This window comes from Pelodiscus sinensis, chromosome 6 (genome assembly GCF_049634645.1).
Source record: "Pelodiscus sinensis isolate JC-2024 chromosome 6, ASM4963464v1, whole genome shotgun sequence".
In the NCBI taxonomy this organism is placed as follows: Eukaryota; Metazoa; Chordata; order Testudines; family Trionychidae; genus Pelodiscus; species Pelodiscus sinensis.
Window position 1 is genome coordinate 4,191,336 of NC_134716.1, and position 26,182 is coordinate 4,217,517.

General features: G+C 42.8%; 1 protein-coding gene across 12 annotated transcripts in view; it reads right to left on the reverse strand.

Moving 5' to 3' along the window:
- Positions 1–26,182, reverse strand: part of NRG1 (neuregulin 1) — a 531,625-nt gene that overhangs the window by 23,363 nt on the left and 482,080 nt on the right. For 7 of the 12 annotated variants that reach the window (XM_075931340.1, XM_075931337.1, XM_075931336.1 and 4 more), the window contains 3 exons: positions 17,886–18,015; positions 8,873–8,931; positions 1,852–1,875 (listed from right to left, as the gene is read on the reverse strand). In XM_075931340.1, the coding sequence (XP_075787455.1) occupies positions 1,852–1,875; positions 8,873–8,931; positions 17,886–18,015 (213 nt within the window). Of the gene's footprint in view, positions 1–1,851; positions 1,876–8,872; positions 8,932–9,477; positions 9,546–17,885; positions 18,016–26,182 lie in introns of those variants that run through there. The other 5 variants (XM_075931339.1, XM_006111093.4, XM_025183080.2 and 2 more) reach the window with 4 other exon arrangements.

A 26,182-nucleotide genomic window follows, 5' to 3' on the forward strand; every position in this document is an offset into this window, starting at 1 on the left:
AGCATAACTCCTAGCCTAGGCTAGTTAGAGGTTTCCGTGAAAGTGCTGAATGGTTAGCCAAGGAAAAGGTGTATTGTGACGGCACAATAAACACACAGGAGAATAGTGTTGAATACAACATATTAAATGTCCATTCCCAAATGATTTTAATTGAAATTTTGGCTTGTCTCATAGACTCATATATGTCGTCATATATAAGCTCGATATCATGAAAAAACCCACCGTTTTAAATCAGTGGAAAAATTCTGCTCTCGGTTATATCAGGGTCAATTCTTTTAACTCCAAAGGTACCACTGAGGTTACTCCCGGTTGACCCAGAAGCTAGATTCTCTTTGCGTGGGACGGAAGAGGCCTTTAGGCTTGTGATAGGTCGGTGGGTGTGTCCCGTGGTGTCTGCCGCGCACGAGATGTAAATGGACACTGTGATTTGTGTGTGTTTATGGCGGGAGTGTGGCACTGACAGTCCACAATCACTACATGTGTGGAGCACAGTGCTGTGCAAGCACCAGAGGACAAGGCCTAAGAGACTGATTTGAAGTGGTGGAAAGGGGCGTTGGGGTACATGAGACCCAGACCCTAATTAAAAGTGGAGGACCTCAAATATTGCCACAGGGCTTACCCAAGCAGGTCTGATGGCTGGGAGCTACTCCTTTAGTGAAAAGATTCTTGCCTAGTGAACTAATTTCCTTTCTTATCTGGGCCTCTTCACCACGATTTCTAGCAAATAATCCACCGTATATTACTGCCGTAATAGGATTTCTCCTACTGCAGCACTGGACTTCTACAACCGAGTGCCCGACTTCTCAAGGCACTTAGCTGCAAACAAGGGTTAGCCCCCCCAACTATCTTTACAAGTCTGACCTTTGCAGAATATTTTGTTTGTCATTTTTGTCTTCCCATTTATAATGGCGAGCACTCCAGAAACTATTTCTGAGCGAATTCCATTTAAATCTGCAATTTTATTCGTCATCTAAATTAAACCTCTTTGCAAATAATGGGATAAAACACCCCTCTTTACTTGCCTAGCACCTATTTTTGTTAGGAATTGTAGGAATTTCCAAATGAGAATGAATGACTTCAAATTTAGCTTTGTTTTAATCATTCTGCTCGTTCAAGAGACGTTTCACCTCCCGCCGAATGTTAGGCACACAGGCAAGAACAACTCCGATGAATGTGGGTAAGATCAGACTTATATTTGCTTATGAAATGATGCTTATATTTACCGCACCATATTGAAAATGATGCTTATTGCCAGCGTTTTGCCCGTGCACAGTTTGGATTTATTAAGGGATAGATTGAGCCCATTTTGTAGACCCGAGTATTTGAAATGAGGCTTGTAAACTCTTATTCATCTACATAGCTACTGCAGGCAATTAGGTGCTGGCTTAGGCACCTAAATATTGATTTAGTCACTCAAGTTTACTTTGAAAATGGAGCTCAATATTGTTTATTTTGTTGTAGCATTTACCTGGCAATATTATCTTCTTGTCTTTTTTTTTTTTTTTAAATATAGCCCATTAACATCTGCTTAATTAATTCAGTGGGCTTTTCTTAAGCCAAAAGATCATAACTAATGCCAATGTGTCAAGTGTTCAAAGCCATCTGGCAGAAAAGTCTAGCCGGACAACTTCAAGGCTAATGTATATAAAAACGTGGAGATTTAAAGTATCCTGTTATTTAACATTCTAGTGAGTTAATCCCCAACTAGAAAGTTGACAAAGTTTATTGTTATAGCTGTATGATCCCTTCTAAAGCATAAAGAAATTGGTTAGAAATTGAAGGAGGGGGGGAAAAGGTTTTAATCTCTCAGGCTCTAAAATCTGCAGGCTAAAAGGAATGATTGGTCCATACCCATAAATTCAATCCCAAGATGCTCTGCCAATGCAGAAAGTTGACAAAAAAAGAAAGAAAAGGGAAAAAGTTTCAGAAAAGAGCAATACACTGTACTCAAAATCAAATTACACACGAATATTACGGCTGCTCTGTGTCGGCACACGGAAACAGGACAAGCAGCGTGAGGTTAAGGGGGCAGTGCTCAGCGTCTTTAAGCGCACGTGTCCGTAATGGTGGCATTCAAGGCGTGACACACCAAAATGGGAATTTGGCATTGGCATGGGCACAATGCGGTGAATGTAGCAGTTAACCCTTAAAGATCTGACTGAGAGGTAAGGGGAGTGTGGCGAGGCTTGAAATAGATTATAATTGTCAGCTGGGAAAAATAAATCATCTATGGAGACCTTCCAATGAGCGGAATTACCTACCCCTGCTGAAGAGGGGGTTTAGGAAGCGCTAAAATCCAGTTTCTGAAAATCATAGAACACTAGGACTGGAAGGGACCTCGAGAGGGCATCAGCTCCAGTCCCCTGCACTCATGGCAGGACCAAGAAGCATCTAGATTATCCCTGAGAGATGTCTATCCAACCTGATTCTGGTGGGACATGCAGCGTCATCCTAGCATTACTATTCTGTTTGATGGGAATCTGCAGCAAAACCGGCCCTCGTCAGCTTCTCAGATGACTTGAATTAGCAGAGCGCCACCGACTGTTCCACACCCATTTCCACCAGCTGATAATCTGACTGCTCCAGCAAAACCCTCCCACGGTGGCCTGCCGTGCGTCCGAAGGAAACACCCAATTTTGCAGGAGGATGTCTACGAGGAGGAGCGCTGTCCCTGATAAAAATCAATGGTCTAATTTGGCATCTCATAACCAGCCTCTGTAGGGAATGCAGATTGCCCCCGGCTGCATTTTTGGGACAGAGGAGATTGTTTTCCTCCAGGCAGAGCCTCTTCTCTTTGTAGAAGTAAAAAAAGGCCAGATAAAATCCTAGCTCCGTTGGCATCAATGGCAAAATTCCAAGATTTCACTCCTCTGCCCTTCAGCTAACGGGGTTACATAATAAAATTCTCCTCCATCCAAATCCAACAAAATATAGGCTTCTCTTCTCATTGGGTGACTCTTAAACCAGATTGGCTCTCACTTATTACGTTTTTATTATGAAGATCGGAACGGAACCCTATTTTTTTCAAAGGAAGTAGGCATTCAATTAGCTTACACATGTTGGCGAGATATGATGCACAAGCCTTCCCTTGCCAATCAGTAACACTTTAAGGGTTAACTAAATTGGACTCCAGCCAGATTTTTTTCTTGGGAGCCAGTACGACATGCCTACATGAACACTGCTAACGATACCCACGTTAGTTGCACAGAAAGCTTGGTTAAATCTTCAGTCAAATTAGTGACATGCCCATGCATACATATTACTTCATTCATGTGGTTTTAGAGGTAAGATTAACAGCCTGACTGTAATTTAATTTCATCAGAAGTTATTCGTCTCATACAGCTTCTTTTTCACACAAGTCAGTGGAAATTGGTACTTAAAAAGAGAATATACTCTGGCTGGAAGCCCAAAAAAGAAAACATGCTGAGGAAACATGCTGTGCTCCTCCTGACCCTAGACAGCATACGACTCTAATTTATCTTTGCTATTCAGAGCGCCAGTCTCTTATTTTGATTAAAAGAAAGCAGAGAAATCCCAACACTTTTCATTTTATAAAGCACTTATTATGTTGTGTCTGTTCCCATTTAATGGTGTTGTCTCACAGTCATTATATGCAATATGTTTCCTATCGAACGCCTCTCCCCGTGCTTTGAAAACAAATACAACGATTATTTTAAACAGTTCTGTTTCATTATAGATGTAATTTCATTTTGGGCAAACTTTACACCATATAGTTTAAGGGTGAAATTTTTAAAAGTGACGTAGGAGGCTAAGATCCATTTTCAAAAGTGGATTACAGCCAGATTATTATAGGTATTGAAAAGTACGTCTACACAGCAGGGCTAAAGCAGAATTAAGCTACGCAACTTCAGCTATATCAATTACGTAGCTGAAGTCAAAATAGCTTAATTCAGCTTTTGGCACTGTCTACGCAGCAGGAAGTCGAAGGAAGAATATTCTTCCTTCGACATCCCTTACTCCTCGTGAAATGAGGGTTACAGGAGTCGGCGTAAGAAGCTTGACATTTTTCAAAATAAAGGCTTGTAGTGTAGACATGTACTATGTTATTTCAGAATAACGTCAGTAATGCTGTTGTGTAGACATACCCAAAATGACTGGCTCCCATGGAGGTAGATGCTTAAACACCTTTAAAAATCTGAGCCATAGGTAATTAATTACCTTGGTCCCTTGAATCTCAGTGGGACAGTCTCCTAAATGGTTTTTGAAAACTGAATTTATGTTCTTAAGACGTTTTAAAAAATGTTCAAGTCTGCTTTAAATTTGAGAAGACAGTAAATGTTTATTTTTGAGTGATCCTTCCCATTATAGAAATATCATATAGTTTTATACTCTCCGGAGCATTGGTTAGGCAATTTATATTGAAAAAAATGCAGCCTTTGATGTTAATCTTGAGATGAGATGAAAGAGAAAACTTCCAAATGTGCCTAAACCACTTAGCAACCTGAGTTCCATGAAATGCCAGTAGGACATAGGCACCTAAGGAACCTAACTGCTTTTGAAAAATGTACCTGAAAACTTCTAATGCAGCTGTGGCCAGGGGTCTAGTTTGAAAATTTGTAAGCTCTTAGAGAGACTCTGCCCATTGTAAATTTCAAAACCTAAAATACAGTTTATATGTAAAAACTGAAAAGCGAAGGAATTACGGGGCAGCAATCAATTTCAGTGAAAGCCGGAGCTGTCATTATTGTGTGGCAGAAGTTAATCAAACCTTGCCTATCATTCCCTGTAATTTATTGGCCAGACAATTCTCAAGGTTACACGACAGAAGATTCTCATAAGTTTCATGGTAAATTATTCAACTATGAAAGATTATTCAACCACGGGAAAAAAAATCACTGGGGTTGGTAAGGTTAAAATTGACCAAGTTTAACAAGTCACGTGTACTGCAAGGTCTTGCCTTCAGGAATTCAGGTTTCTTCCCCACGTTTAGTCCCGTCCGCTCCTCGAATGCATTTTATGTGAGGGTGGGCATGTGTATGTGTGTGCATATATTTTTATTTTAATAAAATAGACTCCCCAGGCAGGTATAGCACACAAACTACTGAGAGACTCTCTGTTAAAATGGTAGCCAGGCTTTTAACTATCCCGTTAAATATCCCACTCTTTTAAGCTGAATACAAATGACATTCGGAGTTATGTCTAGATTGGCATGATTTTCCGCAAATGCTTTTAATGGAAAAGTTTTCCGTTAAAAGCATTTGTGGAAAAGAGTGTCTAGATTGGCACGGATGCTTTTCCGCAAAAGCACTTTTTGTGGAAAAGCGTCCGTGGCCAATCTAGACACGCTTTTGCGCAAAAAAGCCCGGATCGCCATTTTCGCGATTGGGGCTTTTTTGCGCAATACAAATCTGAGCTGTCTACACTGGCCCTTTTGCGCAAAAGCTTTTGCGCAAAAGGACTTTTGCCCGAACGGGAGCAGCATAGTATTTCCGCAAGAAGCACTGATTTCTTACATGAGATCGTCAGTGTTCTTGTGGAAATTCAAGTGGCCAGTGTAGACAGCTGGCAAGTTTTTCCGGAAAAACTTGCCAGTCTAGACGCAGCCTAGGAGTTTAATAGCTAATCCGTAGGTTTTTGTATGGAGCCACCGTCAAACCATCTGTTTCAAAGCTTCTCTTGAAATCAATGAGGCATTCTGCTTGAAATCGTATGGCACTCTAGCTCTTATACTTTTCTTTTTTTCTATTGGCCCTGGCTTTGTTTAGCATCTGATTTGCTTCATGAGCTTGCCTGGCTAAACTAAATTAAATCAATTGCTTAGTATGTGAGGTACAGCACAAGTCCTTGTCTTTCAGCCTCAGCTATAATGTTAGACCAATCCTTCAGCCTGGGCGAGGGTCTCTTTTTAATTGTATGGCCTGCCCGGTACTTGGCGGTAAAACAGAAATGAAAGAAATGCTTCTTTATTGATTTTTCTGGTTAAACAGTAATGTAGTCCCCCGGATGCTTTCCAGAAGTCTCCTTTTAACATGGGCACTTTATGCTTCAGATCTATTGTATGTAGCAAGTGCTAGAATAAAATAGAATAGGCTGCATTTTCAAAGTAGCCCACGGTAGGTGGATGGGTGCTCCGTACCCACTGAATTTCAATGGGATTGTCAAAAATACCTAAGCAATTTAAAGACTGGCATCTCACTGACTTCTAATAGGCTTGTACTCCTTACTTCCTGGGAGTATGTCTGCACAGCAACCCCCCCCCCCCCCGCGCCCCATACACAACAGTGTGTCTCAGAGTCTGGCGAATTGACTGGCACTCAAGTTGCGGGGCTAAAATTGTAGTGTAGATGTTTGGGTGCCAAGACCTTTCTCCGTTGCCAGATTTCAGAATTTCAGCCTGACTGAGAAGACAACATTGCTATTTTCAGCTCTGGAAATATTTCTTCACACAACTCACAGTCAACCTGTGGAACTCCTAGCCAGAGGATGTTGCAAAGATCAGGACATTAACAGGGCTGAAAAAATGAACAAGTTAAATTCATAGTGGATAGGTCCACCAATGGCTATTAGCCAGGATGGGCAGGAATGGTGTCCCCAGCCTCTGTTTGTCAGAGGCTGGGAATGGGTGACAAAGGAGGGATCTCTAAGTGATTATCTGTTCTGTTCACTCCCTCTGGGGCACCTGGCACTGGGCACTGTTGGCAGACAGGCTACTGGGCTGGATGGACCTTTGGTCTGGCCCAATGTGGCCATTCTGGTGTTCTTATGAGTGCAAGCTCTACTAGGGCAAGTCAGTTGACCTGGCTCTGAGACCTGTCTTCTTTTTTTGGCACTATAGATGTACTGTATCCATAGGTGCCTAATCCCCCTAGGCAGTTTGGAGGATCTGGATCCTAGGTGTTTTGAAAACCATGGTCAGGATACCTACCACCCAAAGACTTGTTTAACAATCCCAAGTGCCATAAGAAAGAAATTTAAAACATGAGCAAACCCCTAAATATGTATTTGTTCTGGGTGGAAAAAAAGCACTCATGGTTCATGTCTGAGTCTCCATTTGAATTTATTTGGGAAAAGCATAACTTAGCCTCTGCGCGAGATTTTGAAAAAGAAATCTTCTTCTAACACCTGTTAAAAGCACAGAACATTTGTTTTTTTTTTCAAAATAATAAATTCATATTCATCATTACAAGTCTAATACGCAGGTAACAAAAGCACTGTGCAGCATCGGAAGGTATTTTAGCTTTTTGGCCTATGCAAGTAAGAGGCATTTAAAAACTAACACTCCTAAAAAACCTTTTAAAACTCAGGATAAAATAAATTCTAGAATGCTGCGCAGTCTCATTTCCTGCTATTGCCAGTGTAACTCCCATGAGAGATAATATGAATTATGTATGCACATTCTTTGTTCACTGATGTAAGAGAAGACCTATGTTTCTATTAGGGCTCCAAAATGTCCAGCGTGTGCTAACAGCTTCTTAGCCTAGGTACTAATGGAAAGCTAAACTGAGCGTTCATGCAGTCTGAAATCTTTCAATGCTAGTGAGCGATCCATCAAAAATAGCCCAGCTAGAATTGCTTTTACATCATAGTGTAGGGGCATGCCAGCAAAAATTAATTATGAATAGTGAATGTGCATTCAAATTGTAAACCCCGGGCAATTTCCCTCTGTGTTACATCTGACTTTGTTACATCAGAAGGCACCAAATAAGGCACCACGCATGCAATGTACTTTACTCTTTTTCACCATTAAATAATAATGGTAAGAGTTAGCAATATCCTCCACAAGGAAGTTTATGAAACTAAGGCCTCTCAGACCCCGATCCTACAGGCTGCTCTCTCTCTCTCTCTCTCTCTCTCTTTCTATGTGTGTGTGTGTGTAGCACTCCAACAGAACCTACACGGCACACTTGGTTTTTTTGCACCTGTCCCCCATCAGTAAGAAATGTCAAGCAGCATCTTTTATATCCCCTCCCTCCTTCTCTTTATGTAATTTTTTTCCTACTGAAATGTAAAATTTTTGGATAATAAAGGGGGAAAAAAAGCCCTCATTCCTATTTGAGTGTGTTCATTTGAGACACAGGGAGTACATAAATTGTCTTAGGGCACGTCTGTACTGGGAAATTATTTTGAAATAGCTAAATTTGAAATAATAACTCCCGCAATAACAAAATCGAAATAGCACGTCCCCGCTACGGGGGATCCTCAAAATGAGCCTGAGGCAGGCTCTGTTCATGTGGACATGCTACCCCGACTTAGGGGAGTAGTGATTTTGAAATAGCAGCACCAGAGCGGCCACACTGCCGCTATTTCGAAATCACTCTTTTGAAATAAGCATCATTCCCCAAGGAAAGCAGGAGTTCGGATTCTGAAATAACCGGCCTGTTGTTTCAAAATAACGGGCTTAGTAGTGTGCACGCGCCGCGTGGCATTTTGAAATAAGGGGGTTTATTTCGAAATAACTACTTAGAGTAGACCAGGGCTTTGACTTTTATTTTCCAGGGTAACTTATGTCTATCCCTTTATTTGGAAGGTGACTCTCTTCATAAAGATTTTACAAACTGATTGCTGTTTTAGTGCTGGGAGTTTATTTCTTTTAGCAAATACAAAATCAGACTTTTAAATAGAGTTTGGCACTTCTTGGCAGCGATCGTGCTGTAAGGCGTCACTCACTCAGTTTCAGAACACTCCCGAGTCTCCAAAGCCCCACACCTCAACACCAGTCCACCCCACCGAGTTCTGCTATTGTTTTTGTTATCATTTTCATGCAACAGGCAGAGGCAATCAATATTAGGCCTCAGGCAATACATCCAGTTACAGGTAAAAAAAAAAATCTGCGGAAAGATGCAGCGACAAGAAAGCAGCACTGACTGAGCATGCTCCTACTGAAGCAGAGGCGGAAAGGAAGTGGACGTACTGTAGAAGCTGGCCATTACGTAGTTTTGGCAGCGATCACCAGTAAATTCATTTGGGCACCTGAGAGGAAAAACAAAAAAAATGGTAGAGAAAACAGAGAAAAGAGAAGAGGTGAATATACACTAAGAAAGAAGCTTCTCCAGCGTGAACTGATTGGACTTGGTGAGTTCACCTTCAGAAACGGAAGCTTGGTTTATTTCAGGGATGCGATCAATTCACCAGTCCCAATTTCCAGATCGCTTTGGCAAAATGCAGTTTGCAAGGCAGCTAGAAATGAAATCTGTACAACAGTCATCTCAATCTACATCTTCCGTTAGGGTAACAATTTGCAGCATTTCACCAACCACACATGTTGGCTAAGTGAAACAAACAAACAAAACCATTCTCTTGAGAATGAAAAGGCTCCAGTTTAAAAAAATAATCAGACAAATTGGTCCAATTTTTGATACTGAGAATGCCATGGTGTACAGATTAAAGATTAAGAGAATCAAGCCATAATCAGAATCAAAGGATGCCAATTCCAGCTGAACTGTGAAAACACCAAGTAGCAGTGATTTTTGTTGCTGTAGTTGGGGAGAAAGCAAAGTTCAGATTATTTTAACATACTTTCTTGGTTTTGGATTTTCATGGGCACAGTGTCAGTACATCTTGCTCCAGTGAATCCAGGTTGGCACCTAAAGGGCAAAAATGTGATAAGCAATAGAACACCAAGACCACTCGACTATCAGACCGATATTTGCTTTCCTATGGAACACGCCCAGAGACTCTTTAATATCAGTAGGGATACGGGAGGCAGAAGCTAATGAAAAAGTATCAGGAAAGAAAAACATGTCCTTGGAGAATTATCATTGTGTGAATTTAAAAAAAATGTTATTTCAGAAAATCTGCATCTTTTTTTTTAAAAAAAGTCAGCTGTTGTAAAAATGGGTCAGAGAGCCAACGCGAGGTCTTTCAGTTAACGATATGGTGTTGGCCAATAACTGATGTCCTTCAGTTCAAAAACAAACGTACACTGCAGAACCTAGGGAAATGCTACGGACTCTGCTTTTTCTTTATCAGCACGTTCCACCTTCAAGTTCATGATTGGATTTAATTTTTTTTAAACAAAGCTTTGTTCTGGGCAGCAATTATGGCAAAAGGTATCAGAGAAATGGAAAAGCGGCAGCAGCGGAGTAGAAATAAGTTGCCTCCTTTCATCTCTCCGGGCACACGGTGCACATATGGTCATCCTCGGAAAACCACAATATGAGCTCCACTTTGGTTGTAATGAGGCTCGTCTCTTTCTCATGTTGTCCATGACCTCTGCCAGCTTTTCCTTCTTCCTCAGTCTCCTTGGCCCCAATGCAGCTTTGGACATGGTGCGGGACATCATTCTGTGTGGTCACTGTAGCTACACAGGTTTCTCTGGTTTCCTCAGAACATGATTCTGACAGTCCTCCTATGGGTTAAATTCTTGGCCATCTGCTTTCCTCCAACCTACCTACCCCACCTCAGTGCTCTGTTAATTTATCTACCTTTTACCTTCACGCTAAATCAAGTTACACAGGAGCTCCCCGCTATTTTCTGTGGCTGCGTTCCTGGCACCACTGTGAATGGTGAAATTCATGAATACTAGGAACTGCGGCTCTCGGCTCCCCCATGGTGAGTTCCTTGCAGCTCCTGAACTCACCGCAGCTGCTGGGAGCTGTGGGGAACTCACCGTGGGGCCAGGGTGAATTCTCCACGGCTCTTGACCCCTGCAACTCCACCCTCTCTCTAGGCTGGGAATATGAGGAACTGCAAATAGTGATTCTGAGATTTCGTGAATTGTGAAGGTTCCCTGTATTGACACATTTAAAAGGTTCTATTTATATCAGTTTAGTTGTCTTCTGTTTGTTTCTCAAGCACTCCATCGACTTGCTCCAGCCTGTTTCTTTTAACCCAGGTCTACATTACAGGCGAAGGTCAAATTAAGATGCACAACTTCAGCTACGTTAACTATGTTGCTGGAGTTGAGGTACCTTAATTCAAGTTTCCCCAACAGGTTGATGGGAGCAAATGCTCCTGTCGGCTTCCCTTACTCTTTTTGAGGAGCAGGAATACCGGCACAGAGGGGGGCGACATCCGAGTACAATTTAATGGGTCTTTACTAGACCTGCTAAATGGAACTCCGGACGATCGATCGCGGCAGTGTCAATCGTCTGCATAGTAAAAACAAGCTCTAGGATCTTGTCTCATAGTCTCTAATGCTGGCCTCCCATTTGTGCCTTCTTGCAATCTAACCACTCTTAAATTGAAGAACATTCTGATCCAGAGCTGCATTCATCCAAAACAGTCTTCCTGCACTTCTACAACCCACTGCAAGATCTGCCCTGGCCTAGCTTTTTAAAGTCCTCTCTCCCTCTGTGCAGCATTATCTCTAGCCTTAACTAACAATAAGGACATTAACACCCAACACTTATACAGCAGTTGTATTTGTTATCCTGGTAAAGTGTTTGGAATGCCATACAAAACACACTATACAAGATAAACCGCACGGGATTTACTTTCTTTCAATGCTGGCACATTTTGGGTGTCTGAAGAGATTTCTGATAAACTGATTGTTGCAGGGATGTATCTGGGCCCGGATCCTAAGAAGGATCCCTTGGTAGTAGCATAGATGAACAAAAATAAAGAGCAAAATAATAAGGACAAATCTCTTGAAATGTCACAGAGGAAGGTTATGCCACTGGGCAGGGAAAGGGGTTAAATTTGGATATGTCTGAGCAAGCTAGAAGAAACAAAACAGGTATATAGTGGTGTTGTTTTTTTAATTCTTATTTTACACTTGGTTTATAGTGTTAAGTATAGGTTGAACCTCTCTAGTCCGGCGCCCTCAGGACCTGACTGGTGCCGAACTTGAGAATTTGCCAAACCTTGAGAAGTCAATATTGTCTAGGAGCATGACCAACACTTCCACTACTTCCTGGGCTCTTAGAAGACATGTAGGGGTAAATTAGAGCTAAATAACACAACACTGAGAGCCAGGACTGGTGGCAGTAAACAGACTTTATGGGACTGTGGGAAACTCAGCCACACCCATGATAAGTGGACATCTGGCTAACTCAAATCATGCCAGACCATGGATGCTGTTGGACCAGAGAGTGCCGGACCACAGAGGTTCAACCTGTCTTCATTCTCATAGTAGTAATGATGATACTTTGATCTTCTCTAGTGCTTTTCATCACTCTGTCTGAGACATGGTGTTCATACCTTCTCTGGACGCCAATCTTCTCACTCAGGCCACCGGTCAAATGAAGTTTATGAGCATTTTGCTGCTTAAAAGGCTAAGGATCAGGCCTGCAGGCTTCTGGTTCTATTCCTGTTGTCAGCAGTAGGTGCAGCTGCCTTGAGGTTGGCAACAATTTACATGCTAGTGCAGATGGCACTAAATCCATTCCAGTCCGACTGGGGTTAAGCTTCCTGAAAACAGCATAGCCCTGTTTACACTGACACAAACATTTGTCAGCCCTGGTGCGGCTGCCACCCACTGCGGACAAGGGATGCAGACTCAGCCAGTGCGGACGGGGCAGGACGTGAATTCCCACCTCTGAGTATCTGCTCACGAGAAAAGCATTTTATGGCTGACAAGCAGAATTCAGTGTGGATGACAATTCTGCCGGTCAGAATGTCTCCTCTGCATTTTACATGCATGAACAGGCAATGTCTGAAAATACCTTCTTATCCTGTCGTTTCTCCAACGCTGTCACTAGCCTTCTCCATCTTTGGGGGCTACCCACATTGCATTTTCAAATCTTTCCTTGCCTATAGTGCGGGCCACTTTCTGCTCTTTGTTACACCCGTGTAAATCAGAATAAGGCCAATGAAGATTGCTGTGGGTTTACACTGGAGTAATTGAACAATTAAACTGGGTCGCTATCTTCTCTCTTGGCTAATTAGAGGCTACCAACATTATTTAGTAAAGAAATTAGATAGCTTAAATCATCAAGACCACAACTCTTTCTTTCATCAGATAAAAGAATGTCCAAAAAACGTCCTAATCCTGATGATTTCTGCGTTTTGTGGGTTTTAATTTTGTGAAAAGGCTAGTCTCTATGTAACTGCATTCAACTAGTAAAGATTCAGAACAAGTCCTTTCACTAAAAGCAAATATAAAGTACAGGTAAGTGGCATGGGGATGTTTTACCCTCGTTTACGTGAATCACTATAAGAACTGTGCCTTTCATTGCACAGCTTAGTTTAGAGCTGTGAACACTTTGGCAGAAGAGGTGGTAGGGGAGAGGCTAACCCCAGCCCTGCCCCTCCCACTCAAGGCCCCGCCCCTTCTATCCAAGGCCCCGCCCTTTCTGGAAGTGCACCGCCAGGCCCCTCCAGCTGGTGGAGGAGCCTGGCAAATCTGTTGCCCCTCCCGCCTGCTCTTGACTTTCCCAGACTTGATAAACCTTTCCATTAGCACTGTAGCTAGCTTCCCTTTTTCCCCTTCAATTAACTGTTTCCTGGATCCTCCCCATTAATTAATTCCTATGCTGCCCGTTCCATTTCCAAACAAGGATATGGACAATTGTAAAAACATGGAAATTCATTCTTTCCCAAGGTTAAGGAAAGAAAACATTGTTTTTAGCAGCCAAAGCTGTGGCATCAAACCACTCTTAGGGAATAACCCCAGCAAAGGCAAGACAAAGGATGTAGCGCAGACATCACCTGCTTTAATCGAGCTTGCACGCTATCAAAAGTGGCCAAGACTTAGCAGCACAGTGCCAGCCCGGGCAGTACCAGGCTGCCGGGGGCGGTAAGTATGTACTCGCATTGCTAACCCATGCCAAGGTCTGTATTTAGCCATACTGCCTAGGTTGGAGGTAGTGAGAGTATGGCTATTCCCGCTGCAATCACATCTCCCATTGCTGTATAGGCATACCCTTAGGCGTACTGGAAGCAAATGGGGATGTCTACACTGGAATACGAGATCTGTGGCATGGATATGGATGGCTTGTGCTGTGGGGCTGTGTAGCTATTTGGACTCAGGGTGGATCCTGAGCTCTGGGATCTTTGCGCTTTGTGGACTCCAGCCCCCGTGAGCTCAAAGCAGATGGCTCTGGCCAGCCATGTGTGTCAGCTGTTGTGGAGACACATCCAATGAGGTGTAGCCTTCTAAGGTCTAGGTATGCAAAGGTATACAGGCACTTAGCTCCCACGCACCTAAATACCTCTTTGGACCTAGGCCCAAGCGCCTAAATCACTTTTCAAAACAGGACACAGACTCCTCTGTCATTTAGGCACTTCTAAAAGTTTTACCCAATGTCTCGGGAAAAAACCACCAAATCCTCCTTCCTCTCTTTTTTACACCGAGACTATTCGGTTTAATCCAGGATTGTAATTAAATTCTAGTACAGAGAAATGTATACAGCACGGTGCCATGGTACAGGTTACATTTCAGGCACAGACCCTTGTGGATAAATGCACATTTCAGAAGTGAATCCAGCTGACTAGCACCCAACTCTCAAACAGTCAGCTTGTTGAAAACGTATACCAGTATCAGCGAAAGCAAAACATGGCACAGTGTTCATTGTGACACCTTCAGGTTTTTTGGACCTCACTTTTGATCACAATGCTTCTAACATTAGCAATAGGAGGCCGATTCACCAGGCATTCATGGGGGCGTTGGTGATTAGAGACCTTGCCTGGAACATTCCCTGATTATTGTGCAGCTGAGTCATGCTTTTTTATTAGCAATAAAAACAACTTAGAACAACGAGGCTCATGCTTTGAACATTTTGGTTTTGCACTCAACAGATGGAGCATATGGAAAATGTGAACTTGCTACAAAGGCAGAACATGAAGAGCAAGTCCCATCTTTCAAGTTTTCTGATGCCATGGACACGTTTTGGAAAAAGATTTGTTTTCACAAGAGATGGAAGCAATGTGTCCTTCCCAGATATTTGTTTTAATTCACACTTAAAAATAAACATCTGTGTCTTTAACCATGCAAGAAAATAATGCTTTTGTTGTTTCCTCAGGTTTGCAGTGTGTGCCCATTAAAAACAATTCAGATTCTCATGTCATGGATGGCAGAGACATTTGTCTTGTTTTGTTACAGTATAAACAGCTTCAGGGCTGGTAAATAACAAGAGACATAGCAGAAGCACTGCAAACTACATGTGAGCTTAGCTCTCCTTTAGAGCGAGACCCGTTTCCACAGCTTTAGTATAAATAAGAATCAAGCCCTGTGATTTTACATTGTAATGATGTCTCCTGGTATTTTTCGTGCTGCCCCAAAAATGCCCTGCATGGAAGCCTGGGAAGTTATTTTTCTTTTCTCTCAGATTATAGATTTAATGGTTATTTCTTGTCTACATGAAAAAAAAAATATTCATTTAAGAGGGCCTGGGACATTTAACATACAAGTTAAATGATAATATAGAGTGTCCCCACTATAAGTTGCCCTGGTATACATCCGTTCCACACTAAAGTTGTTGACGCTTGTAGGAACTGGTGTTAAGTGTTGCTCTTAAGTCATGCAAAAAATTTGTTTTGCACAAATGGAAGTCAGCCACAGTGAAAAAAATCCCTTGCTTTAAGTTGTCGGTCAATATGTTTTTTGGAATGTATCTTGGCCTTATAGCAAGGACAGTCTGAAATAAAGTGTAAACAGGGTCAGACCTGGCCGTCAAAAACCAAAAAAGTCATGAGATACAGTGAAAAAGAGATGACACGGAAAACAATAGTGAAATACCAGTGAATAGTCAAAACGTGACGCATACAGCCCAGCAAACATGTCATGTGCACGGCCATTGGGCTGCTTGGAGCATGAAGTGAAGACGGGAAAGCCCAGGAGCTGGTTTCCGGTAGGTCCACTTGGGTGCAATCTCAAAATTGGATTGTCTTGCACTGCGCAGTGATAATTGTATACTTTCAGCACGTTGTCAAAAAGCCAAAGCTGGTTTTTGGGCATTAACGAAAATGGCAATGAACAACCATAGAAGAGCCATGATTCCAACATCAGAGGGATTTGTGAGAAAAACACACCCAAATCTGGCTAACTGCAGGTAAGAGCCATAGGGGAGTGCTGCCAGCATTTCCTGGAAGCAATTTCAGTCCCTTCCTTTCCATGTGAGAACCAGGTCTCTCTCCACCCTTTTACATGATGTTGCAGAGAAGCTCTTTTTGCTATTACTGGGTTTTTGTTTTTAGCCTTTATATGACTGAAAATTCATGTGATTCCACCAGATTGTTCATCTTACTGAGTAGCTTCTGCTGCCTCTCCCGAAAATGCCAATATTCTCAGAGAGAACAATTCCCTTAAGATTCAGTTTGGCACAATGCCATCTGCCCTGTGTCTCCTCAAGTCGGGGAGAGTTTAGAGCTCCATGGTACCCGGTTCTGGTCTGTTATAAGATCCACTAAAGCTCCAAAGGTATCTTTTGTACAATGGTGCATCCACTGTATTTATACTGGTTCTTTGGCAGAAGACTGGACCGTTGTGTCCGCATGTGGGCTAGAATTGGGTTTGATTGTGATAAGAATACGAGGCCTCAATTTGCTCAGGTACACTCAAAGTTAAGCTTGTGCTGGAGTGAATTCCTGAATACGGCTCAACGTCAGCACATCCTTAAGTGCTTCCCCGAATCAGGGCACTCCATTTCAACAGACACCCCTTGGGGAGTTCGGATGGCAATTTACTGATTACAAAACGGTGGAAAACGGTGATTTGTAATTTACTGATTACAAAACGGTGCAGTTTAACACCGTAAAAACTCCTGAGTTTCGTTTGACCTCATTAGGCACAGTGACTTTGTAGTCATCTAACTCAAAACAAAGCATCTTGTGGTGGCACTACATTTTCCAGGCACTTTCACTGATCTTTAATAAGTCATTTATTTTACTACAATGTGTTAATAAAAACTAACGGCTGCATGTGCTCTGTGGTATACATGCGGCATTCTGACACAAATTATTCCACTTGGTCTCTTTTCATTATCTGGGGCATATTTCACCAGTGACGCTTGTCTTAAAAGATCTAACAGCCTAGATGTCAAACAATAGTTATCTCAGAGTATCCAGAAGCCAGTTGGGCACGCAGCCCTATCTCTGTAATGAAACCATCTGGGGCATTTTAATAACTGTTGTGTGAGCTTTCTAAAGGCTTGGCTTCATTGCAACAGTGAGTACACTTGAGTTAGTCCACCAGTCTAGACTAGCCTCCCAAATGAGAGCAACCACCCAGCGAAACAACATTCTAGCTATTCAGAGTGATGGGAGTAGCAGCAGTCAATGAGTTGTTATAATTTGAGCTCTTGCATGCCCCTCCCCCCCCGCATTATTAGGTCAAGGGTGTTGAGCGACTTCTCTCCTCTGGGCTGGAGCTAAGCCCACCAAGGGGGAAGAAGAATTGCCCAGGGTCTGTGGCTACAGCAGTGGCAGCTGGAGCCCTGAGTCCTTTAAACTGCTGCCAGAGAGACAGGCCATGCACTCTGGACAGCACTAAGAGCTGAGTTGGCTCCGCCCCTTCCACCCTCAGCCCCGCCCCTTCTGGGAATGCAGAGCCGCCCTCTCTGTTTTGCCCAGGAATGGCTGTCGACTCTGCTGGCTGGAGCTAGCGAGATGAAAGCTAGCGTGGGTATGTTTACATGAGCTGCTATCCCACTCCACGAGGGCAGTATCGAGAAACCCCAAGTGTCAGGAGCTCTCAGGCGTCAAAACCTTCCCTCATCCGTCCTCATTCCCCCCATCCCCTCAATGAGCATTACTTAACTGGAACTAGAGATTTTTGTATGGGAGTTGGGTTAGGGTCGAAACTCAAGATACCCCTCAAGTTAACGTTGCAACGAACACAAGCCCTGTTACACAGGCCTCATCTCAATAGGTAGATTCATACCAACACTACCACACAAAGCTGAAGAGGTGGTCTGATGCATCTATCAAGTATCTGCGGGGCCGTTGGTGGTAAAAAGAACTGTTCAGATACTGAAGAATTACTTGGAGAAAAAGTACATGAGAAACACAGTGGCTACACTGAAATAAACCAAAACATTTCTTACCTGCACAAATATCTGGGGGGGTTTGGAAGGTCTTTGACCATGTAACACTCTCCCCCATTGACACAGAAGGCTTTCTGCTTGATGTCACATTTTGTGAGGTGACTTGTCCCAGTAGTAGATGTAGAAGTGGCTGCAGGAGAGAAGAGAGAAAATACAATTCAGAATGGTTTGGTTCTTTCCTGACCAGGATTTGGATTTCAATACAATTTATGCACTTGCGTGGAAGAGATATGGGGCAGGGGAGAATTGGTGATTCTTAGGAGCTATTTGCCTGTAGCCTCCTAGAATTAATCTGAGTCATGGAAAACAATAGTTTGCTTATGCGGTATTGTGCTGATCAGAATAAAGAGCACAAAATGGCTTCCAGTCCTCCGACATGCTCCATACACACAAATGAGGAGAGTTTAAAATTCCATACTGTATCCAACTAGGCCTGCTAAATCAAACTCCGAAGGATCCACCGCGAAAGCTTCGATCCTCTGGCAAGTGGACACACGGCTTAAGAAGCTCAATATACAACAGTTTGTCACCCTAAATGGAGTTATGCACACAGCTCGCAGCACTGGATTAGTTCAATTAAGCAATAAAACAAGTGTATTTAACTACAAGGAGAGGTTTCAAGTGAGTACGAGTAGAAGGCGCTCATGTCAGAAATGGCGACGAGAAACCAGGCTGAATTCAAGAGGCAGTCCTTTACCAAAGGTACCCATCACACCGTGGAGAAAACTAACAGGTCGGAGCCAGCTGTTAAAAGCCATTTAGACTTTGGAAGCTGCTAGGCAGGCAGGATTTCTAAGGTTTCTCTTATTCATTAGTTTATATTTTACAATTTAGTTTGAGCGTTAAGTGATCTGAATCAGTCTACCTGGGCACAAAGCTTGCTCCTTTGTATAAACCTCAGTTCCTAATGTTGCTTTCCAGGTCCTCTATCTGTTTGCAACCACTTGTTACATCTTGCCTTACTGGGTCCTGATTGGTGCCCTGAGGGGCTCATGTGATGTCAACAATTGATAGTAATAAATCCTGATAATAATCCCATCTTTTCCCTGAGCGAGGCTCAGTTAAACAAAGACCACGTCTAGCTCCAGTAAACAGGCCATGCTTTAAAAGCAGGTTTTAATAGACTGTTTCACCAACGGCCCACAGTACATCATGGGCAAACCTAGTCTAGGCATGGCGGTGGTAGCCCAAATATAAAGTTATGTCTGCATTGCACAGCCTAACTCAGCAGAGCCCTCTCTTCAGCACACACCAGCAGGAGTTTTTCTGCTTATGTAGGAACATCGCTCCCCCCGATAATATTAGCTATCCTGACAGAAATGCTCACACCCTTGACTGCAATAGATATACTGGTATAAAAGCAATGAGTAGTCCTGTGGTACCATAAAAATGATAGATAGATAGATAGACTGGCTACGTCTAGACTGCACGCCTTTTTTGACAGAGGCTTTTTTGACAGTATCTTTCAAAAAAGCCTCTGTCAAAAAAGAGCATCTAGACAACCAGAAGATTTTTTCAAAAAAGTGTCTCGCTTTTTTGAAAGAGTATAGACGCTCTCTTTCGAAAAAGCCCTGTTTTCATGCACTGGTGCCTTTTTTCGAAAGATGACTTTCGAAAAAAGGCGTATTCCTTGAAGAATGAGGTTTACTGCTGTCGACAAAACCGTCACATTCTGTCGATTTACTGTCGACAGAACGCAGCGGTAGTCTAAACGCAGGTATAGTTTTTCAAAAAAAAGGCCACTTTTTTCAAAAAACTCTGTACTGTAGACACACCCAGTGTCCTGAGCTTTTGTGGGCAAAACACACTTCATCAGATGAGCATGCATTGGAAGAAGTGGGTTTTACCCACGAAGGCTCATGATCCTATATATTTTTGTTAGTCTCTAAGTGTATGTCTACACTAGCCCCCTAGTTCGAACTAGGAAGGCAAATGTAGGCATTCGAAATTGCAAATGAAGCCCGGGATTTAAATATCCCAGGCTTTATTTTCATGTTCCTGTCTGGTCGCCATTTTGAAATTCCACTAGCCCGAAGTAACTGCCTGCAGCTACACGTGGCAGTGAAACGGTAATTCGAACTAAGTCCTTAGTTTGAATTAACTGTTACACCTCTTTCCAGGAGGAGTAACACTTAATTTGAACTAAGGACTTAGTTCGAATTACAATTTCAGTGCCGCGTGTAGCCGCGGGCAGTTCCTTCGGGCTAGTGGAATTTCAAAATGGCGACCGGACGGGAACATGCAAATAAAGCCTGGGATATTTAAATCCCGGGCTTTATTTGCAATTTCAAATGCCTACATTAGCCTCCTTAGTTCGAACTAGGGGGCTAGTGCAGACATACCCTAAGGGAGTGTCTACACTAGGAAATTATTTAGAAATAACTAAATTCGAAATAATAACTCCTGAAATAACTATTTCAAAATGAGTGCTATTCCCAGAGGAAAACAGGAGTACCGATTTTGAAATAATCAGCCCGTTATTTCGAAATAACGGGCTTTGTTGCGTGAACGCTTCCCTTATTATTTCGAAATAAGGGGGGTTACTTGGAAATAACTCCCGAGTGTAGACCAGGGCTAAGGTGCCACAGGACTACTCATTGTTTTTAAAGTTACAGACTAACATGGCCCCTGAGACTTTTTATATTGGTACAGGTTTTACATGTAGACCATGCCTACATTGAAGGTGGGTCTCAGTGCATACAACCATGATGAAGGGGCTGGAAGGTGTAACTTAACACTAGCTTAGACTCCCCTCTTAATTTAGTTCAACCTACATAGCTAAAGTGCATATTGCCTTTTAGTCCCTTTAAAACACTTCTTCCTGAAAGTACGGCCATTGTTCTGAAGATATCCTCTGGCTCAAAAACCTAAAGCATTCATTTTAAATGAAAAGCAAAATTGTCTGCCTGAACTCCTGCTGGCAAAGCTTATTACGATCACGAAGGCTAATGGAAAGTCTGAAATTGAATTATAAGAGAATGTTGTCGAGAACGTGACTGTAGCTATCTGGAACTGCACTGGTCATCCTGCTCGGCACTTTTTCTTTAAGCAGCAGCTCGATCAAAATTGTTCCTCGTGGAGTTTCAAAGTTACTGGTTGTGCCCTGCTGATGTAAAGTGACGGCTGCAGTTGTGCTGAACAAATCGCTAGCGATGGAAATACGTCGCCTTTCTGAGACTAACCCCAGAATAGAAGGGATTTACATAGCTTTGCCAGGAGTTTTTTCCCCCCTCTCCTCTCCCTCGAGTTTGGCATTGTGTGTCCCATAAATCGCAACACATATTTTTTCCCCTGGTGTTACTGATAGATTCACACTGCAGTCTCAATCGGCCTCTGTCTTTGGTGACTTAGCTCTGGAGACAGCTTGTCTTTGATGCACCATTTCTGGTGGCCAAAGCAGTGTTCGCTCTATCCGCTGCATGCCTCTTTTGCAAATTAAATTTAAAAAGCACCAATGTCATGGTGTCAGATTTCTCTGAAACCCACATGGCGGAAGAACTGGCAAGTCTTGGAGCAGGTGGTCCTCGGACAGATTTCACTCAGTCCGTAACTAGCCCCCTTGTGCTTGCCTTCTATAACTCATAAAGTTCTCAGAGGGGACTTGAGGGATTGAGTTATTTTACAATGTATTGACAATGAGCGTATAGGAAAGACATACCACAGCAGCAGATACCATTTATTTTTTGTTACCTATTTATTTATCTGGCCAATTTTTACTCCTATTTTCTTAATGCACATTAAATATGGATGAGTGGCATGCAAATCATTTTACATTTCCACTTGCCCCTAATTTATTGACTTAAAAAGGATAAATCACAAATCATAAAATACTTTGTAAACGCCGGGCGTAAGCAGACACTTAAAAAACCCCGGATGCTCCATTTTCTTTGCTAAGCAACTGACCGTGGCATAAATGACACATAGCATTCTCACTAATGCAAATATCTGCATGGCAATGAAGGACAATGAAATCTTTTCCCAAGAACTACTTGAGTGCAAACGGAAGACAAGAGAGGTATGCTAGATACTACCGTTCTCAGAATCATAGATGTTCTAGGCTCATTTAACAGCTATTCTCTACAATATTTTTCACACTCCATTCCAAAACCTCTGGGTAGCTCAATCTCTTAATTAAACCTCAGCACAATTTCACATCAATTAGTCATTGCAAAGTCATGGCAATTTTTTACTTACCTGGGAGATTGCTAACCTTTCTGTGTCTCGGAACAAGGAAACGCATGCTAGTTTGGATTCTTTTTCCAAAACAGAATTCTACAGTAAGTAATAAAGTTGCTACAGCTTTCGGACATACAGATCCTTTACAATGCCTGTGAATCAATCCACTACCACCAACAGAATTTAAGGCAGCTCTGTGTTCTCATCACTGGAGAACATCCGTGCTAGCAAAGCACAATAGATGCCAATGCCTATTTTAATCTAGTTTCTGCAGGCATCAGTATAATGTTGGAGGACATGCTCTCAGCCGCCCAAGGTGACAGGTAAGACGTCAATGCTCAAGTGAAGAGAAAATCAAGTGCCAGACTTGGTGCACAGAAAGGATCATCCTTCTGTCTGAAGGCAGCTTAGAGGCCATGAATAAGATTCGTGGCTGAATTGTAAGCAGAGAGCTTTGTCTCCTTTGGTGAAGGAGAGACAAGAGAAAAAGCTCACTATATCATAGGTTTCTGTGACTAAACACCACTGTCAATTGTGGCTTCGCTATGACTCACTCCAGCAAGAGACAGGGAAAGAGAGTAAACTCTGAGACGACATATTCAGAAACAATAATACCACTATGCTTGAATGGACTCAACCTTAGTGTTTTCACATTTTGCCTGTTGGATCGCAACCATCCTGTTCCTTACACAAACCCAATTCCTGATCATAAGCAACTGAAAGAGCTGCAGGGTGGATTAATTTCTCCTGTGGTCTTGGACAAAGGCACTCTGTCCTTGTAGGTCTCAGACTGACCCTCTGATGGGTCATCCTGCCAGGCAACAAACACCTTGAACTCCCAGGCCATGTTGAATTACGGGGAAGATTAATATATGGAGATATACCATCTCATAGAGCTGGAAGGGACGTTGAGAGGTCATTGAGTCCAGTCCCCTGCCCTCACAGCAAGACCAAGTACCACCCCTGACAGATTTGCCCCAGATCCCTAAATGGCCCCCTCAAGGATTGAACTCACAATCCTGGGTTTAGCAGGCCAATGCTCAAACCACTGAGCTATCCCTCCCCCCATCTGTGATCGATCTTCCCTGGTTTGATTTAGAGGGCCTATTGAAGACCCGCTAAATCAAACTCAGAGGGTGCTCCCGTCGGCACCAGTACTCCTGCTCCACACAAGAAGTAAGGGAAGCCAATGGGAGTGCTTGCTCCTGTTGACTTCCCGCTGTGTGGACGGCGATTTAAGATACATCGACCCAGCTACACAATTAACATAGCTGGAGTTGCCTATCTTAGGTCAACCTTCAGCTCCAGTGTAAACCAGGCCCCACTGCCTTCTTTTTTGAGCACCTGTGATCCCCCTAAAACAAAGTTAATAATATTTAATTGTCTGCCAAACTCCAAGGCACATTGTTAAGATTCAGTTATGCTCATAAATCCTCCACAGAAGTATTTGCAGGCAGCTGCTAATGTGGAAAGTTCCCAATATAAATGCCGAACAAACAAGAAGCAAGTGGGGTTGATTTTCCTCTGAAGTCAACAGAAGCTCTTCCATCCACTGGACTGAGAGGAGACTTAGGCCGACAGCAAGCGCTTTTGAAAATTCTAGCTTCTGTGATTTGGAACCCAGGAGAATTTTAGCTTCACCAAAACTATGGATGGATACATTCCAGCTTCCTTATGCTGACTGTTTTTCAAAAAGGAAATGCTAGCCAGGTAGCTTAAAACTATACACTGACATTTCAACATGTAAGACTGACCTCAGGACCAAAAAAAGCAGAGAAAAATGATTGGTGTATTGCTCATAGGCACTTTGGCTCAAAGGGTCAGATTTATTAGTACATTCTGGGTACTTTCCTCCACTGCGGTGATGCAATGTAGCCAAAAATCCAGCTTTGCTGGCCAATTACTATGGTTGTAAGGCCTTTAAAGAGCCAGTTGGTTTGCATCACAGGCATGGCATAAAGCAGCCAGAGCATACTTACGAATCTGGCCTGTTCTCATCAAGTGCAAAGCTGCAGGACGTAGAGAAGCAACTTTTCAAATGGGCAACTTGTGATTGCCCAAGCTTTAAAATCTCATAATTTACATGAACAAAGCAGTAATGCGTATGCACATGTTTGTGAGAAAATCTTGCCCCACATATTCAAGGATTTTCATACCGGGTAGAATAAGTCCTGCTGGGACAATTCAAACAGAGAAAGACACAACAAACCACAAAAAGCACAAGTTTCACCAAATACGTTTGTCATCATAGTTTGAAGATGCAGTCCGGGAGTACCTACCTCAGGGCAGTTTGTGAAAAACAGGGCCAATCCCCCCAAATTGGGAGTATGTTCTATAATTAGATTTCACCAACCGCATAACAAATAGGAACTCCTGCATTAGTGTGTGTCTTACCAGGCTCACAGACAATCCATCTTGACACCCAAGCACCCAAACATCACAAAATATCCAGGCTACTGCCAGTCCCAAGAGATCAGTCACAGGTCAACTGGTACCATCCATCTCACCCCAAAGACAACACTTGTAGCCAATTCTACAGTAAAGAAATTAAGGACTTACTAACTTTTTAAAAAATGAGTTAAAGCAGGCAATGTATATGCACGTATGAGTTGAGTCTATGGTTCCAAAAGATGACAGAGATGTTGTCATCTGTCAGCACTGACTGTTTTTAGGGTGAACCCAGACTGACCCTGAGTTTCTTTGCTGTTTGTTTCTTAGCTCCAGTTCTTCTAAGCATCCAGACAGCAAAGAGATGAACAATCTTAGGCGAAGAGATGAAAAATCTTCATGCCAACTATTTTCATTTCTCTCATCTAGCACTCCAAACGATGGACAAGCCCTTCTGTATGTACTTCTCCATGGGCGGATGGGGCAATCAACAATGCTTTTGTCCTCCAATGGCCCACTTAAATTTGAATGCCCTCCTAGATGGGCAAGGGAAACCCCTCTTCCTGTCAGAGTTCACAAGTTCACAGCCAGCATTTTTACAATTATAACACAAGCTTTTTCCCTTGTAGCACAAGATGCAGACATTGCAAGTAAGATTAATGCAAGCAGCAACGTACAAGAATTTTGTAGAGCCGAAACACTACACAGAGCCTTACAAATGTAACACCTATCTTGAACAATATTAACTGATTAAATGAGCTGCTCTGATTTCCAGCTATGGCTTTGTCAAAGCTTAGCGGATGCCTAAATTGTTGGCAAGAGCTGGCATCTGGTTTACCAGTGTCACATATGCAATCTGAGCTTTTTCAGCCACTAACCTGCTGCAAGACCATGCATCTCTTAAGCTGTTTCTACACTGGGAAAGTTTGGTGACAAAAATACTGTCAACATGCAAATGTTGCCAAAAGTGTAAACGGGTCAAACCTTTTCTCCCATTGTTGACATTTTGTGGCCACATTGCTAGATCCCTTGTCGAGAGATAAGAGCAAAGCCATGTGGGGAAGCATCCCACAGAACAGTGTTGTGGGAAGGCAGAGCTGATCCCCTGCACTTCATGGGATTCCCTTGTAGCTCTGGGAGCTCTCTGTGCTGAGGAATGTCAAAGCAGCACAGCAGTGTCTCCAGCCCTCCCCCTGAAGCAGCAGAACAGAAGCAGTCCAATGAATTGCTCTTCATTTGTTCCCCAAATGGAGCAGCTCACTCAGCTTTCAGACACTTCCTGGAGCTTTGAAAGGGGGGGGGGCAAGCCTGCAGGGCAGCAGAGATAAAAAAAACACTGAGCACAGCCATCAGTGCAGGTGTTGTGGAATACCACTGGCAGAAGCCAGTTCTCTTGAGAAAACAGAGTCCACACTGGCTTTTTGTTGACACTAAAGGGAAGGGAAAGACAAAAGTCTCTTGCAGGGATGGAAGGTTTGTGTCACCAAAACTGGGTGTTTTTCCTGACAAAAGTGCCATTGTAGTGTAAATGTTCTCACTGTTTTGTTGACCAAAGCCAGGTTTTGAAGACAAAACATGCCAGTGTAGACAAGGCCTTAAAGTGACAAGATGAGTGAGGTAATACCTTTTATTGGACTAACTTAGGGGTGAGGAACCTTTTTTGGGTCAGGGGCCATTGACCCCACAAAAAAAAAGCAGTTGGAGACCACACACAAGTGAGAAGCAAAAATACC